Raw genomic sequence first — 15403 nt, forward strand, 5'->3', positions numbered from 1 at the left:
ACGATGCGGCATTTGTGCCGCTTGCGTTTATTCTGAGCCGTGGTCCGGCGAAGGAATATTGCAGCAAGCATCGCTGATGTTGCGCTACGCTTTGCCTGAAAACAGGATCCTGCGGCTACCGCTACGAACACACATCCTGCGTATTTGTTCCATGTTGTTTTATTTGGCTCCCGAGTGACGTTACGACGAGAAAAGTTTTCCAAAGACTGGTGCCTACTGTTAGCGGCGGGTGTGTTCGTGTACTGTGTCGCTGCGTTTTTCGTCGGACGGGGTGAAGTGATGGAGCAAAACCATTCTCAGGAGAAATCAGAAAAGTGTATGCGCATGAAACAAACCTACGAGTGTCTCAACAGAAAATATTTGCAGAAGAAGCCTTCAACGCAAAGATTTGTCGCCGTCAACTTAGCCTGAACGATCATTGTCAGCAGTGAGATAGCCGAGCGTCTAGCGACGCTGTTCGAGCTTTGTGTAGCACCGTTGATTGATTGCTGTCAACCAGTGCTCACTGCACGCGCAAGCTGTAAAATGCGTGCTGTGAAATTGCGAAAACACAAAACCAAAAAAATATAAATTTTATGCTATTTAAAACCAAGAGTATTTATTTAAAATGATGAATGAAGCATTTTTGTACCTTCCTGCCTCGACCGTATTCTCGCCCCAGGTTTGTAATGGTTGCAATAAATGCAGTTTTATATAAGTACCTTTTCAATAGCAACTGATTCATTTTAAGCTTGGAAAACGAGTAGTAGATACGCCGTGTACATTTAAATAAGCGCAAAAGCCATGCAGAGCTGCTCTTTCTACTTTTGTCACTAGCAATGAAACTAAAGAGCAGACGACGGGCAGCGTTGTAGAAGGCACGGGGTTATTTTTCTGTCGCTATCCGGCATGTGCTGTAGCACAGGAGAGCTCTACTAAACCAGTCATCAAAATACAAAAGTCTTTATTTATACCGAGAATTACGCGTTTCAGGAGCACGATTTTTCGAGCGGGACTGTTTTAGTCGTTGAGGCAATCGGATGTCGCTGTCACAAAGTGCGTGCCCGCGCCCCTCTTGAGATGGCCCGCCATTGCCGCCGCAGCCGCAACGCCGCTTGCACGATGATCGGGGAGAGGTCTCCCCAATTGTTCCCGAGCTCGCCCGACCGGTTGGTCACGTGGGTCGCCGGAGCGTGACGAGGGACGAGGCTGCTCGGCGAGGAACAGAGTGGTTTGGGAGACGGAGCAGCGTGGTCGTGCACCGGGAGACAACTGAAGATGTGGTTGGCAGGCTGAAATCTCCAGGCCGAAGTCTTCGCCGGTCAATCGACAGACAGTGCAAGTCCGTCAAGATCTTCGGCAGTGAGGTACCAGCAGCCCGACACTCTTCAGATCGGGATCTCGGCAAGCACGCCACAGATAAGCCTCGTGTTCCAGCCCACTCTCAGAACTTTCCGCCGGACTCTTTTTTTAAAATCGCGTTTCATCATTTATTTAATTATTCATCGCGTGTTAATACTTCCATGTTCTGTTAGTGTAGTGTTTGCTGCGTTTACTGTCGCGTGTATTTTTCATTTTTGTCGTGTATTTTTTTTTATTTCGCGAGTGTTAGTAGTTTTCACGTGGTGGGCTTTGCGTCGCGCGTCGCGTCAGGGCGTGCGTTGTGTGTGACCCGCACGCCTTCTGCGAAGCTAGGACCATCTGCTGGTAGGTTGTACATTCTTTTTTTCATTATGTCTCGGGCATGATATTACTTTATTAAATTCAGTGTATGTTTTTACGTCGCCTCCCGTCTCATGCCTCTGGTTCATGGTCAATCAGGCGTGGACCTTATCGCCTGTCAGCAGTCAAACCATCAATAAATGCACGTGGGGTGGGTTTGTTGTCACCCCATCCCCTCCAGTTCGGAGAGTGTGAATAGCTTACCACCAATCTTTGACAGTCGCGCTTCGGTCACCTGGGCAGGGCCTCCCCTTTTTTCTAAAGTTGTATCCAACTATACTAGTGCAGAAGTGACACCACAATTACAAAATGGCTGTCATTTAACTGTGGCACTCAGAAGACAAAAGGAAATTTTTAGATGAATGGGACTCATGCTCAGCATTGCAAGGGTTAAGAAGCAAATGCAGAAGTATACAGTGCTCCTTTTGCAGCAGTCAGTGTATGCACTGGCCACTGCAAAATTTCATCTTTTTCGTGGATCTAATGCTCTGAAAACTTGTGCAATAAAAGGCACACTAGTAGTTGTACCAGGTAGCTGCTACAGTTAAGCCACTGCCTTTTGCCCCTTCATCTCTTTGCCTTGGAGACACTGAAATGCATGACAGTACACCACTCACCAATCGAACAACCTGTGTGTCATTAGAAAGCAGGGCTGTCACCTTGACTTACAAATGTTTCTCAGAATTTTCTGCTAGTAGAAATCAGACAACTAGTAAAATGAATTATTAATGGACCCCACACAAAGTTATCACTGCCAACAACTTACGTATGTTGATTGCAGGATGAAGGCCTCTCTCAGCAATCCTTAATTACCTGTCTCGCATCAGTTGGCTTCACATAGTGCCTACAAATTTTCTGATCTGATTGCACCACATAGTACTCCTTTTGAGGCTCTCTGTTGTTTCCCTTCACCACTGTTTATGTTGCTCTAATAGACCAGTGGTTATCTTCACCATGCATTAGACTACCTGCCTAACCACATATTCTCCCACACAAGGTAGTAACCAGCAAAAACTAGCAAAACCAGCTACTATGACCAATCTTGACGAAGTAAGCAACAGTGCTGTCAGTAAAGCATTCTTAAAAGGAGTGCAAGAAAGGCAATACCAAGTGAAAGCACACATAAACATAACTGGTAACAGTCACAATGCACCTTAGTCAGAATACCTGAGAAAATTGTCGGAAAGACAAGTGTACATTTGCAAGCATGAAAAAATTTTCCATAGAGAACAGTCAGGTCATGAACATTGCTGATCAGTGTTCTTACCTTGGACACAAAAACAGTGGCTGGTTTGTATGGATGATCACTCTCCACCACTGCATAGTGAACAGGGCCAACGCCTCCATCCATGGGTGCCAATGCATCAGCTAGGTTGGTTGGCGCATTCCTTTGGTTCAGTGTGGACACCCATTTCAGCAGTTTTTGGACTAAGTCAAGAACCTCAACAGCACTCTATGCAGGATACAAAGAAATAGGAGAGAGATTAGCAAACACATACAGCTTTAATTTTTTGAACATCTGTTCTACACATATTGACAACATCTTCATCATGTCTATCAAACTACCTAATTTTACGATGTAGTATTTTCATATATATGATTGACCGCTATATAATAACTTGCCCCTCATTACAACCCAAGAAAAAAAGGGTGAACATATAACCTGTGCAAATAACTGCATACAACAACATTAAACTCTTTCCAAGAGTGACTCAGCACCAATATTGGCAGAAAGCAAAGGTCCAGAAATAATCTTGCTCGCATATCCAGCAGTCACTGCATTCACTGCTACAGTATGTGGATGTAAGATGTGGCTTCATTGTACATTTTCATGAGAGGTGAAGTTGTATCTGAAACTGCATGCATGTACTGTAATCAGCTCTCGCACTTTCTACACAAATATCCTTTTACCTTTTCGATGAGAGCTACATGCAAAAAAATCTTATATTTCTGTGAACAATAAAGCTGGTGATCATCTTCAGCGACGCTTTCACTTTCATGTGATGCAACATCAAGCTTAATGCTTGACGATAGCAATGGCATTTGTTAATGTCACAACATTCACAAATTTTCTGTTGCCTGTACCAGTGAAGCCCTAGACAACAACACAGTGCAAAAACAGTGCTGACAAGAGGCATGCCAGTTTATCAGCTTCTTTCACTCAGACAAATAAAACACATTAAAATTGATGCAGCACATGGCCACAGGTTCGTGTTGAAAGCATACCTATTACAGACGAGCCCAGAGTAACAAGTATCCTTGCTTCCTTTGCCAAAACAACCCAGCCCCTTAAATAGGTGTTTGAAAAAATTCAACAGGCCACCAGCATTACACATTCCACGTGTGTCAAATACTTATGCACAAATACTGCACATTCTCACCTGTGAGTCAGACGAGGCAACAGGGCAAAGATGAGCAAGTATCAATGGAAGCAACTGCGTCATCAAGTGTGAGGATCCAACTTCATAGATCACTTCATCATCTGCGACCAGATTTATAGAGGGAGCTATCAGATGTTATTCTGTGGAAAAGGCTAAGCAAAGTTCAACAGCCTTGCAGTAACAACTCAGCAGCAATGCAGTTCTAATGATGCTTGGCAACATTGTACTGCTAAACTCAACAATGTTGAAAAGCTTACACAGGGCAAATAATAACATGAAAATGGAGGGTACCATAACTACATGCTTGTCATGCAAGAGGAAGTCAAATGCAACAAAGGGGCTAATGACAAACCTAACCACATTAACTACAAGGTATGTTTTTTTTACACATCAATGCAATGGCAAGTTAAATTATGTCACATTGCCCAATGTTGTATCATATGTTGTCTCCAGTTTCCACAGAACTCATCGGTCAACAGAACGAAAGGTTGGGTGAAGGTGTGAGATTTCACCTTGTGAAATGCAGTGAAGAGGCAGATGGGGATAATTTATATAAACGACATCATAAAAGACATTCCAGTTCATATAAAATTATACGCTGATGATCGTGTGCTCTACTCAGAAATTAAAACCGTAGCAGACCAAACAACACTGAACGAGGCCTTCCAATAGATTACTGAATGGTGTGATGCCTGGCAGATGGCGATAAATTTTCAAAAAACCGTTTACATGAGAATAACCCGCAAGAATAATCCCCTCATATTCCAATATTCTTTTGCTAACAATATCCTTTCCGAAGTTGCACAATACAAATACTTAGCATTATGGATTACTAATGACCTTGACTGGACTAGACACATTCATCAGGTTATAAGCAATGCTAACCGTAAACTTTTTTTTCTTAGGTGAGCGCTGAAACTCTCCACACCCAGAGTCCGGCTCCTAGCTTACAAATCGGTTGTCCTTCCAATGTTAGATTATGCGGCGATAATTTGGGATCCATTTACTAAAACGAACATTAATAAACTTGAAAAAGTACAAAACAAAGCAGTTCGTTTTATTTGCAATAACTATGGACGCACATCAGTAACTGGTCTGTTAAATAGGGCTGGTTTTATATCTGTATCCGAAAGAAATCGCGTTTTCAGACTTAAGTTCTTATATCAATTAATCAAAGGTCATTTTAAGATTAATATTTACGGTCTAATATCCTTCTCTTCAGGTTACACTACAAGACAACGTCATAATCTCACAATCATCCCTTTTCGTCAGCGTAATAACTGCTTTAAATATTCATTTTTTCTAAGAACAGTAACAGAATGGAATCGACTTACTAACAATCAAGTACTACAGCTATCTCCGACGTCATTCATCGGAAGCCTCAGTGTCCATTAACATCTAATTTCTGTTGTATTCATTCCCTGCTGCCCATATAGTTACCAATTTCTTATTGTTATCAACTTTATGCCCCTTACATTTTGTATTACTGTATTAATCAATATTTTATATGTTCCTGAATAATTACAATATGCCATAAACCTTACAGTGCTGCTATGTCTACTCCTACGTTACACTGTCGTCATTGAACTTCGTTCTCTCAAATGCTGATCCTTTTTGTTTGTTCGCTAAACATTTGCGGCCTTTTTTTTCTGGCTTCTTTTGTAAATATCTGACTAGTGCTTGTATCTGTACGCCCACCCTGCGAAAATCCCTTCCGTGGATTGCAGTATCACTAAATAAATAAAATAAAGGTAAAGAAATGATTGTCATTTTTCTCTTTCTTTTTTCATCAGGCTCATAGATACAAATGCGGATCGATAATTCAAACATACTCTATTATTCACACAGCTTCATGGTGCTGCCACTAGCCTGATAAATGTAATGTGTCAGGACAAAAATTTTGGACACCTTACAGCATGCTCTTCAATAATTCACTTCACCAACATTACTGCGAGCTAATTCGGCTGCCATGTTGAGCAGAAAGAGCGATGTTTTTGTTTGGATTTGACTCTGGCACCTCTTCAAAACCAAAAGTAGCTGAAAGTCTTGTTGATCTGGTAGTTTATAACTACGTCCAAAATATGAGACAAGCCAAGCCGCTAAGTTTTAAACACTGCATTTTCAGTATGTCATGCATGTTTCGCTCATCCAGTATTTGTTCCTTTAGGTGTTATCTTTTTCATTACCGTGCCCATATAAGTTGATCAATCTGATCGGCAGTTCTTCTACGTGCTATTAAACATTTCTGTTGAAATTCTTCTACTAGCAACGTCATGCACCATCTGAAATGATGACTGTACTTTAACTATTTGTCAGATATTAAAAGGTTTGGCAGATTGAGGAGTCTGTAAATATAAAATTTCAAGTGGAGGTATCGTCAAAGCTAGCCTCCAATGCTTCTAGCTTTTCTTCAATAAGACTTGCGCTTTAGTCAAGTGGGAAACATAATTTTTAAATGACAGGAGCTATGAAGACACAGAAGCTTCTCTCAGGTTGTCTAATTTTCCAATCCGACGTCTAAGCTTTCTTTAACAATGTCTCAAACAACGATAGATGTTCATGAGTGCACTTTATTTTGAGAATTGCGTTCCACTAATGTCAAGTGCAATTTTATTCTTCCCGTCATGGGTTGCTTTAATTCATCAGCATTTCGACAGCGCATGTAAAAATTATTACAAGCAATCTTTCTCGTTGTGTGGGGTAGTTTTCACTCACACAAGAGCAAGCAGTCAATTTCATGCTGACTTTAGACTGAAGCTTGACAAGCAGTCTAATCTCTTACATTTTGAACACCATTTGTGCAAGTGCCCTTAATGTTACTGTACAATATTATGCAACATTCCAGACTACTGTACAACACCGTACAGGAAGTGAACAAAGCATGTGGAGGCTCCTGCACCAGTTGAATGTAAACATTGTACATTCATTCATGTTGACTGTACAATGTACAGTCAACATCAAAGCAACAGATAATTCTAGAGAGTTGTCCTGCACAGTGCAGTGATGTTGAAAAGTGTTGCAAGAATGATGCATCAGAAAGCAATTGATGTGGCTGGTGAACCTTTGACACTCAGTAATATCTCCACCAGATATTCTGTAGTAGTAGTGGGTGGCAAAACACACAGATACAAAACATAGTGGAGTTGAAAGAAGCTACAGTCAACAACAAATTTTTCGGATGCCCAATTTTTCGGACATGTCTAATAATTTGGATGCTTTCGTGGCATGTCTGAGATGCCTGAAATTCTGGACGCTGAAACACTTCGCCATCCAATTTTTCTGGCTTTTTTGCCAAGACCGCAGGTCTGAAACGACATTAACTGAAGCCACCACCACCACCATTTTGATTATCTCGCAGCCCTGAACCAACTGTCAATGCCGACAACATGTATTCAACATGTATTTTACTGCTGTAGGTCCAACATTAGCCACTCAACTACCACAGCTAAATAGTGAAGCTTCTCCCACTCCTAATCCAGAAGTAAATTCGTTTATTCTAGTAGAAATAGAGCTCAGTGACATCATTTCAAACATATTAAATGCACCTAACAATAAAGCATCAGGACCCGACAGCATTTCTGTAAGGGTGTTAAAGGAAAATATTGATATATTAGGCCCAGGTTTTGTGTCGAATGTTCACTCTATTACTCAAGCAATATATCCAAATTCTCTAAAAATTGCCAAAGCTATTCTAATCCATAAAAAAGGTGATCCGTCTGACCCTTCAAATTATAAGCCAATCTCTGTTTTAAGCATAATCAATACTGTTTTTGAAAAAATTTTATCGAATGAGATGAAAATATTCCGTGATAAGTACGATGTGCTCTGCCATCAGGAACATGGCTTCAGACCTCGTTTCTCAACACCTACTGCAGTCATGACGTTAACGCACAAAATAAATATGGCTTTACAACTAAATAAACTAGTAGCTGTCATCTATTTAGATTTAAAGAAAGCACTCAACACAGTGGATCATTGCATCTTATTAGACAAACTTAAACAATGTGGGTTTCGAGGCAAAGTATTTGACCTTTTATCAAGTTATATGCGCAATCGATCTCAGGTCGTCAAAGTCAATGACATAACTTCTTCAAAACAAAATATTGCTACTGGAGTCCCTCAGGGCTCTGTATTAGGTCCGCTTCTTTTTTCTTTGTATATAAATGACCTGAAACAAATTATAGACTCTGCAAAAATATTGATATACGCAGATGACACATGTATTATAGTAACTGCGGATAATATTGCAGAACTTAGTCATAAGGTAAGTCTACAGTTAAACAGAATTTCTGACTGGTTCTTGGCTAACAAATTAACAATTAACACAAAGAAAACAAAATATATTCTTTTCAGTCACGCTTCAAAATAGTAGATACTACTCCTTTAAACATACATATAAATACCATCCCATTGGATCAGACAAGTTCTTACAAATACCTTTCGGTAATTTTTGATAAGCACCTGCAATGGGAAGATCACATAAACAGTGTCTGCTCTAGATTAGCATCTGCTTGCTATGGCTTAACTCTAGCCCGCGAGTACTTTGACACCTCAGTTTTACGACTTATGTATTTTGCTTGTATTGAAAGTCACTTAAGGTATTGCATCGACACATGGGGATGGGCGTATAAAACCATATTAAATCCAATCATTAAGTTCCAAAAATGTGCAATTAGAATTATGTCCCATTCTAAGCATTACGATCACACGGCCCCATTATTCCACCAATATCACATATTACCATTTCACTATTTACGTCAGCAGAGCATTTTGTTGTGTGTTTATAGGGTTGTTAGATTCAACCACCCATTCAGCTCATCCATATTTTACTCGTCTTCACGTTGTACAAGAAATGTAACTGCAGCTCATTTTAATCTCACACCGTGTAACAATATATATCGAGAGCGTATGCTACAGTTCATAGGCATTAAAACCTGGAACGAACTCCCAGCGGGAGTCATTAATTCCCCGAACTTCCCTAGTGCCCTTAACAATACTGTCTTTCTTTGTTAAAGACAGAGTAAATAATGAATTTCTTGAATTTCTGTACCAAGAAACAAGAATTATATTTTCTTGGACTATTTTCTGCTTATTCTATGTACTTAGTATGAAACGATTGGGTTGTTTTATTATGCATTGAAATGTCATATTACTCTCGTTTTTTCTCAGTATGCACATATAAAATTCTAAAAATTGTATGCTTTATTAACCAGTTTAGTACTAATCGATATTATTTGCAATTTTTTGTGGGATACGTAAAAGAAATTCACATCATAGTACACATCCTTACATTGAGATATGTATACTCCTGTATTTGAACTGTGCCCCTTACACTGTTCTTTGGTACTCTGATGTATTCACGTACTTTTAGTTGGATTGTGAAATGACAATCAACAACTTTGTATATACAATTACTGTTGCTCTCTTTTTTTTTATTCCTGCTGTGCTAGGATTTCCTTTATATCTTTTTATCGGACCTTCAACTAGCCTTCGGCTACAGATCCGACAAGTGGTTGTTACTTGTGTATAATAATCTGGAAAAAGAAATAAACATCTTTCCTTCTTAAAAAAAAAATGCTCTCGCACACCAATCCACTGGCTGTCGTAAGGCCTAGCTACTTCAACGTTCGCTATCAGGCTTCCTACTGTACGGTGCCGTATTTGTCATGTAAATGAATCACAGCTGTGTGAATGGCGCTGACTCCGCTTTCGTCATTATCACCAATGGCGTAGAAGACCGAAAGGCACGGCAAGGGTCTAAAGCGTTATAACGCTGATTTCAGAAAGTTATCTCCGCCGCAATACAGCTATGTATGCAGTCAAGCATACGCAATGTATTGCGGTAAAGCATGCCAACAGTGCAAAGGGGCCATTGTGAGGGGACATAAAATGTTGATAGCGCGCACAATTGACAAGGACACAGTGAAGGGGGACACACGAGCGCTTACTCACAACTGTTTTATTTTCGGAAAGACGCAGAACATATACACACCCCAGCTATCAGCGCTGAGCATGTGCAACAAGAGACGTCAGTAAAACAGAAACAGATTAAAAACAGATTAAAAAGGTTCAACCAGTATTTAAAAAAGCTAATTCATTTTCAGTGATTACAACCGATGGTTGGCTTATGCATTTTTCAGCACACTTTTTGATATGAAACGCTTCTGTGATTTCACGTGTTAGTTTGTTTTTATATGAAAACAAAATGTCAGTGTAAAAAAATACCGGATCACAATGACGTAGATTACAGTGATTTGACAAGTGCGGATAGTTTTTTTTACCGAGAGAACGTTCATGTTCTTTTAGACGAGTGTTTATGCACCGACTGGTTTGTCCTATGTACATGTTGCCACAGGTTAACGAAAGCCGGTACACAGCACCTATTCTGCATTTTGTGAATTTTTGATCTTCCTTAAGACTGCAGCTGCATTTTTTTACCCTAATGTCCAACTTATTTGAAATAGCTTGGCACAGTTTTTGCACCTATTGGGAGCGCTGAAAACCACTTCAACGCCATACTGGCTGGAAACATTCTTTAGCCCACGGGAAAAATAATGGACGTAAGGTACAACTGCAAGGCGCTTTTTGTTTGTGCTAAGCCTGTTCCTTGAATCTGTGGGTTGTACACCCTTTACTATTTTTTTTACCTTTTTGGCCGCTCTGACTATAATGTGTTCCGGGAATCCTACTGAAGCTAGTCTTGTTACCTATTTGGCAAAGCTTTCTTTTATTCGGTGGCAACAAGATTTTACTAAAGCGGCCCAAAGCCAAGACACCGCAATTCCACTTTTTACAATCTTCGAATGTCCTGATTTGTACTGTTATATGGCCTTTTTTTACCTAGGGCTGTACATCCAGCATGTGTGGTCGGGTAGCAATCGCAGAGACAAATCTAGAAACTGTAGTTCGTTTTCTTTGGCAATCTCATGGGCAAACTTATGGCCTAGGCCACATTCACGGAACACTTTTAGTACATTAACCACATTACAGCCATGTTCATTCCCATCAAAAATAACCAAGAAATCATAAACAAATTGGAAAATTTTTGCCAAGCTTCCTAAAGCACTTTGAATACTTTGGTCTACACGAGCTAGAAAAATGTCGCTTAGTATTGGGGCTCTGGAACCTATACATATACCTGATTTTTGCACCTTATGTCCATTATTTTTCCCACGGGCTAAAGAATGTTGCCAGCCGGTATGGCGTTAAAGTGGTTTTCAGTGCTCCCAACAATGTGCAAGAACTGTGCCAAGCTATTTCAAATAAGTTGGACAATAGGGTAAAAAAATGGCTTCCGTTAACCTGTGGCAACATGTACATAGGACAAACCGGTCGGTGCATAAACACCCGTCTAAAAAAACATTAACGTTCTCTCGGTAAAGAAACTATCCGCACTTGTCGAACCATTGTAATCTATGTCATTGTGATCCAGTATTTTTTGACACTGACATTTTGTTTTCAGATAAAAACAAACTAACAGGTGAAATCACAGTAGCATTTCATATCAAGAAGTATGCTCAAAAATGCATAAGCCAACCATCAGTTGCAATCACTGAAAATGAATTAGCCTTTTTAAATACTGGTTGAACCTTTCTAATCTGTTTTTTATCTGTTTCTGTTTTACTGACGACTCTTGTTGCACATGCTCAGTGCTGATAGCTGGGGTGTATATATGTTCCGTGTCTTTCCGAAAATAAAACAGTAGTGAGTAAGCGCTCGTGTGCCCCCCTTGACTGTGTCCTTGTCAATTATGCGTGCTAAATATTTCACTATGAATTCATACCAACTCGCCCAACTATCAGTTCTGCTGCGACCTAAAATGTGTTCTTTAATTTTACACACGTGCACCAAGACGGTGGCGATTTGAGCCTTCGAGCGCGGCGGAAAAAAAGAAAGAAAAACTGGAAGATGCAATGTTTCTTTTTTTGGCATGCAAATGAGCCTGATGATCATGCAGGACCATACAAAACATTTCGGTCAAAAAGATAAAATTTGTCATAAAAAATAATTTTTTACACTGCAACAAAAGAGGGCTCACTGCTCATAAGTTAGTATATGCTCCCAGCATCACATGAAACCGACTCTAATGATCACATAAAGCAAGACCATGCAAAAAGTTTGTCAGAAAGATGAAGCTTAATAAGAAAAAAATATATTTGCTGGCCAAGGACGCCGCCAGCACTTAAGGCCTACTGGCCGCCTTTCGGGTGGGGACTTGTCCTCCTAGACTGCTGGACAGTAAATGAAGTTATTTCTCTCTCTCTGCACTGTAACAAAGGTAGGGTTCACTGCACAAATATGAGTCTATGCTCCCAACTTCACTTTTAAACAGCTCCTTGCACCATACAAAATTATTTACATGAACATAATAAAGCACACCATCTGGAAGAAGTGCAGCCCCCTCCCCCACCCCCTGCCCCCCACACACACAGGAGTTCCAATTATCTTCAGGCTTGAACAAAAAACAAAAGAAGCACTGGAAGAGCTGGTATCGCCCATCATTTTGGCAAGTTTTCAATTGACAAGCTGAGTTCGTCCTCCGTCCTTAAAGGGTTAAACAAATGCATTCATTTTTCGGACTGCCCGATTTTTCTGAGGTTTTCGCAGTCGCTAGGGGGTCCAAAAAGTCCAATGTTGACTGTATTTAGCTCTTTACTAAGCAAGCTTATATTTCAGCCAAACAAAGAACCTTAGTAATGGTGAAAGAAAAGCACAGGCAGCAATCAACAAATCAAATAAATGGCAGATGACAACACTTTTTTTGTTGTATGCCAGCAACATTCTATATTGCCAATAAGCCCAGAGAGGTTCTTGACAAAATGAGATAAAATTCCTGACCTTGCTCAGAAGCAGCTTCAGACAGCAGCTGTGCGCTAGCCTTGACAATAGTGCCACAAATGTTGAGGACATTGCGACGAGCTTGCAGTTCCATTAAGTCACGCATTGCCTGCTGGCTTTCCGTGTCATGAGGTGTACTACAAAGGAAGTGAGACATTGCGCAATGCACTACACAAAGGCAAGTAAAATATCAGCATTTAGTTGAATCTTTTTACAAATACCTGTCGATTTTATTTACACTACAAATTCAACATCCTACCCAATGAAAGTTCATCAATATAAGATGGCCATTTTTTGAAAGCATAATACTGATTCAATATACCATTCAAGTCTGCTCACTAAAGAAGAAAAATAAGCGAGCATGCGTGGAAATAAAAAAAGAAGAAGCAAACACACAAGTATCTATCTAAAGGTCTGGAATTCCACAATGAGTTCAAGCGTGTTTGCTCTATGGATTTCTTCCTAACTGACAACACAGAACCTTGTATTGAAAGTGCAGGCAGTCAATGTATGAAATGGGGCACTTTTGGATTCTAGAGATACACTGGTATGCCACATTTTTTAATGGGAGACTTGCATAAAGAATTTAAACAATGGGCACATTAGTATTACTAGAGGCTTTAGTAAAACACCCTGTGCAAGTTACCATAGGCTTGCCAAACAAGCAATAATTTTTTTCTTTTCTCATGCAATTATTCTCTTATCACAAAGGCTTTTTAGGTTCTCTTGCATTGGTAAGTAAGAGTGGTCTTATGGGGATACTCTGGTCATAAATGCTACTAAAGTTAATTTTGTTATTCAATGAATTTTCAACAAATTAATGTATTGTATTTGCCTGTCTTGGACTAACAATTGGTTGTATCTCTTTCAGTCACTTTCACTCTCATCACTTGAGTGAGCAGGAATGTAATGAGGCCACTGATTCACCTGTTTTCACTTTCCATTTTTGACCCTGTCAGCACCTTCAGTAAAAATATCAATTCCAAACTGGATAATATTAAAAAATTGCAAGGTCGATAATAAGAACGGGCATGTAGCCAACCCTCGTATATCGAACACATGAACAGCCCAAAGGTTTAGTCCTCTATATTGAGCACCATTGATGACTTGAAGTTACCTGTAGTACAGTATCTGAGGTATCTGCCCTCTGGTGTGGTTAGTGCCATTGAAACTCAGGGAGCTGTCGCTGAAGGTGAATGTGGTACCATCAGGGCCTTTCACCTGAGCCACTCCACCATCACCATTATTTGTCCTTGCACCATGGTTTTTCAATCTTAGAGCATACTTTGTGTTTTCCTGAAAGTATACCACAATCAAAACTCATGTACTTTCTCACAAATATGCCTCACGAGCAATGGAATAAACAGTACAATAGGGCTGCAACTGCATCATGAGGATTAGCGGATGCCCTTTAACGCACAGAGCCAATGTAATAAAAGCTATGCTAAATACAAGAAAGCACATGAAAGAAATCCAAAAATGAGTCTCAGATTGGTTACTGCCTTTGGTTAACCTGTGTTCCTACATGACTTTGTCATACCATACTGAGTACCTCGTTTGTGTATCAACCATTTTCAGTGACATGTCTTGCAGAAAAATAATAATAGTACAGTAGACTACTGTATCTTTGAATGCAGTTTCTAGCCCTGCCTCCTTATGTGCAATGCACAGCACAGTGCTTGCACCATTTGGACAAGGTGTAATGAGCTTGTGGGTGAAGAAAAACCAGACAGACACTGGTGCCTGGTGTCCACAAATTATATTTTAGCCGAGCCCCCTCAGTCAGGCAGAAGTCTGATTGCCAATTCCAATGCTCCACGGACCATTCTGGCACGTGAGCTGGACCAATGGCAAAGCGCGGATGGCAGCAGTGCGAAACGCACGCGACGAGTAGGATGGACTTGGTCGGGAGGGAACGTGACAGCAGAAGCGGCTAAAGTGTCACAGTCCAAGTAGGCAGGCTTCAGATGGTCGATGGAGACCATATCTTCCCGGCTGTTGATGAGCAATAGAAAGTTTTTAGGTGCACACTTGAGTACTTTGAATGGACCATCCTACGGGGGCCCATAAAGGAAGACATGCAGTGTTGTGACGCACAAAGACCTGCGTGCAGTTCTCAAGGCCAGGGTTGACATATACAAGCCGGGAAGAACGTCATGTCGGGGAGAACGACAGTATGCATAGCACTGTGTAGACAGTAGGCGTAGTCGGAAACATCAGCAGGTACGGTGGGCGAGTCATCGAAGAATTCACCAGGAACTCATTGAGTGGTGCCGAACATAAGCTCGGCGGCGCTGGAGGAAGAGTCACTTCTAAGAGCGGTGCAGATGCCAAGCATAACGAAAGGAAGGCGTTCGATCCATGATGAAGGAAAAGTCGAATCCATGAGTGAAGCCTTCAGTTGGTGTTGAAATTTTTCAATGAGCCCATTGGATATCGGGTGGTAAGAGGCAGTCTTGATGTGATTGATGCCGACTAGCCAA

General features: G+C 40.6%; 1 protein-coding gene across 1 annotated transcript in view; it reads right to left on the reverse strand.

Annotated features, from left to right (window-relative positions):
* The window catches only part of hiw (MYC binding protein highwire), a 266470-nt gene that overhangs the window by 132619 nt on the left and 118448 nt on the right, over positions 1-15403 (reverse strand). Inside the window, exons 37-40 of the mRNA XM_050182883.3 lie at positions 14038-14216; positions 12921-13057; positions 4083-4183; positions 2969-3154 (exon numbers count right to left, since the gene is read on the reverse strand). Coding sequence (XP_050038840.1) covers positions 2969-3154; positions 4083-4183; positions 12921-13057; positions 14038-14216 — 603 coding nt within the window. The remainder of the gene's footprint in view (positions 1-2968; positions 3155-4082; positions 4184-12920; positions 13058-14037; positions 14217-15403) is intronic.

Source organism: Dermacentor andersoni, chromosome 4 (genome assembly GCF_023375885.2).
Source record: "Dermacentor andersoni chromosome 4, qqDerAnde1_hic_scaffold, whole genome shotgun sequence".
NCBI classification, from domain to species: domain Eukaryota; kingdom Metazoa; phylum Arthropoda; class Arachnida; order Ixodida; family Ixodidae; genus Dermacentor; species Dermacentor andersoni.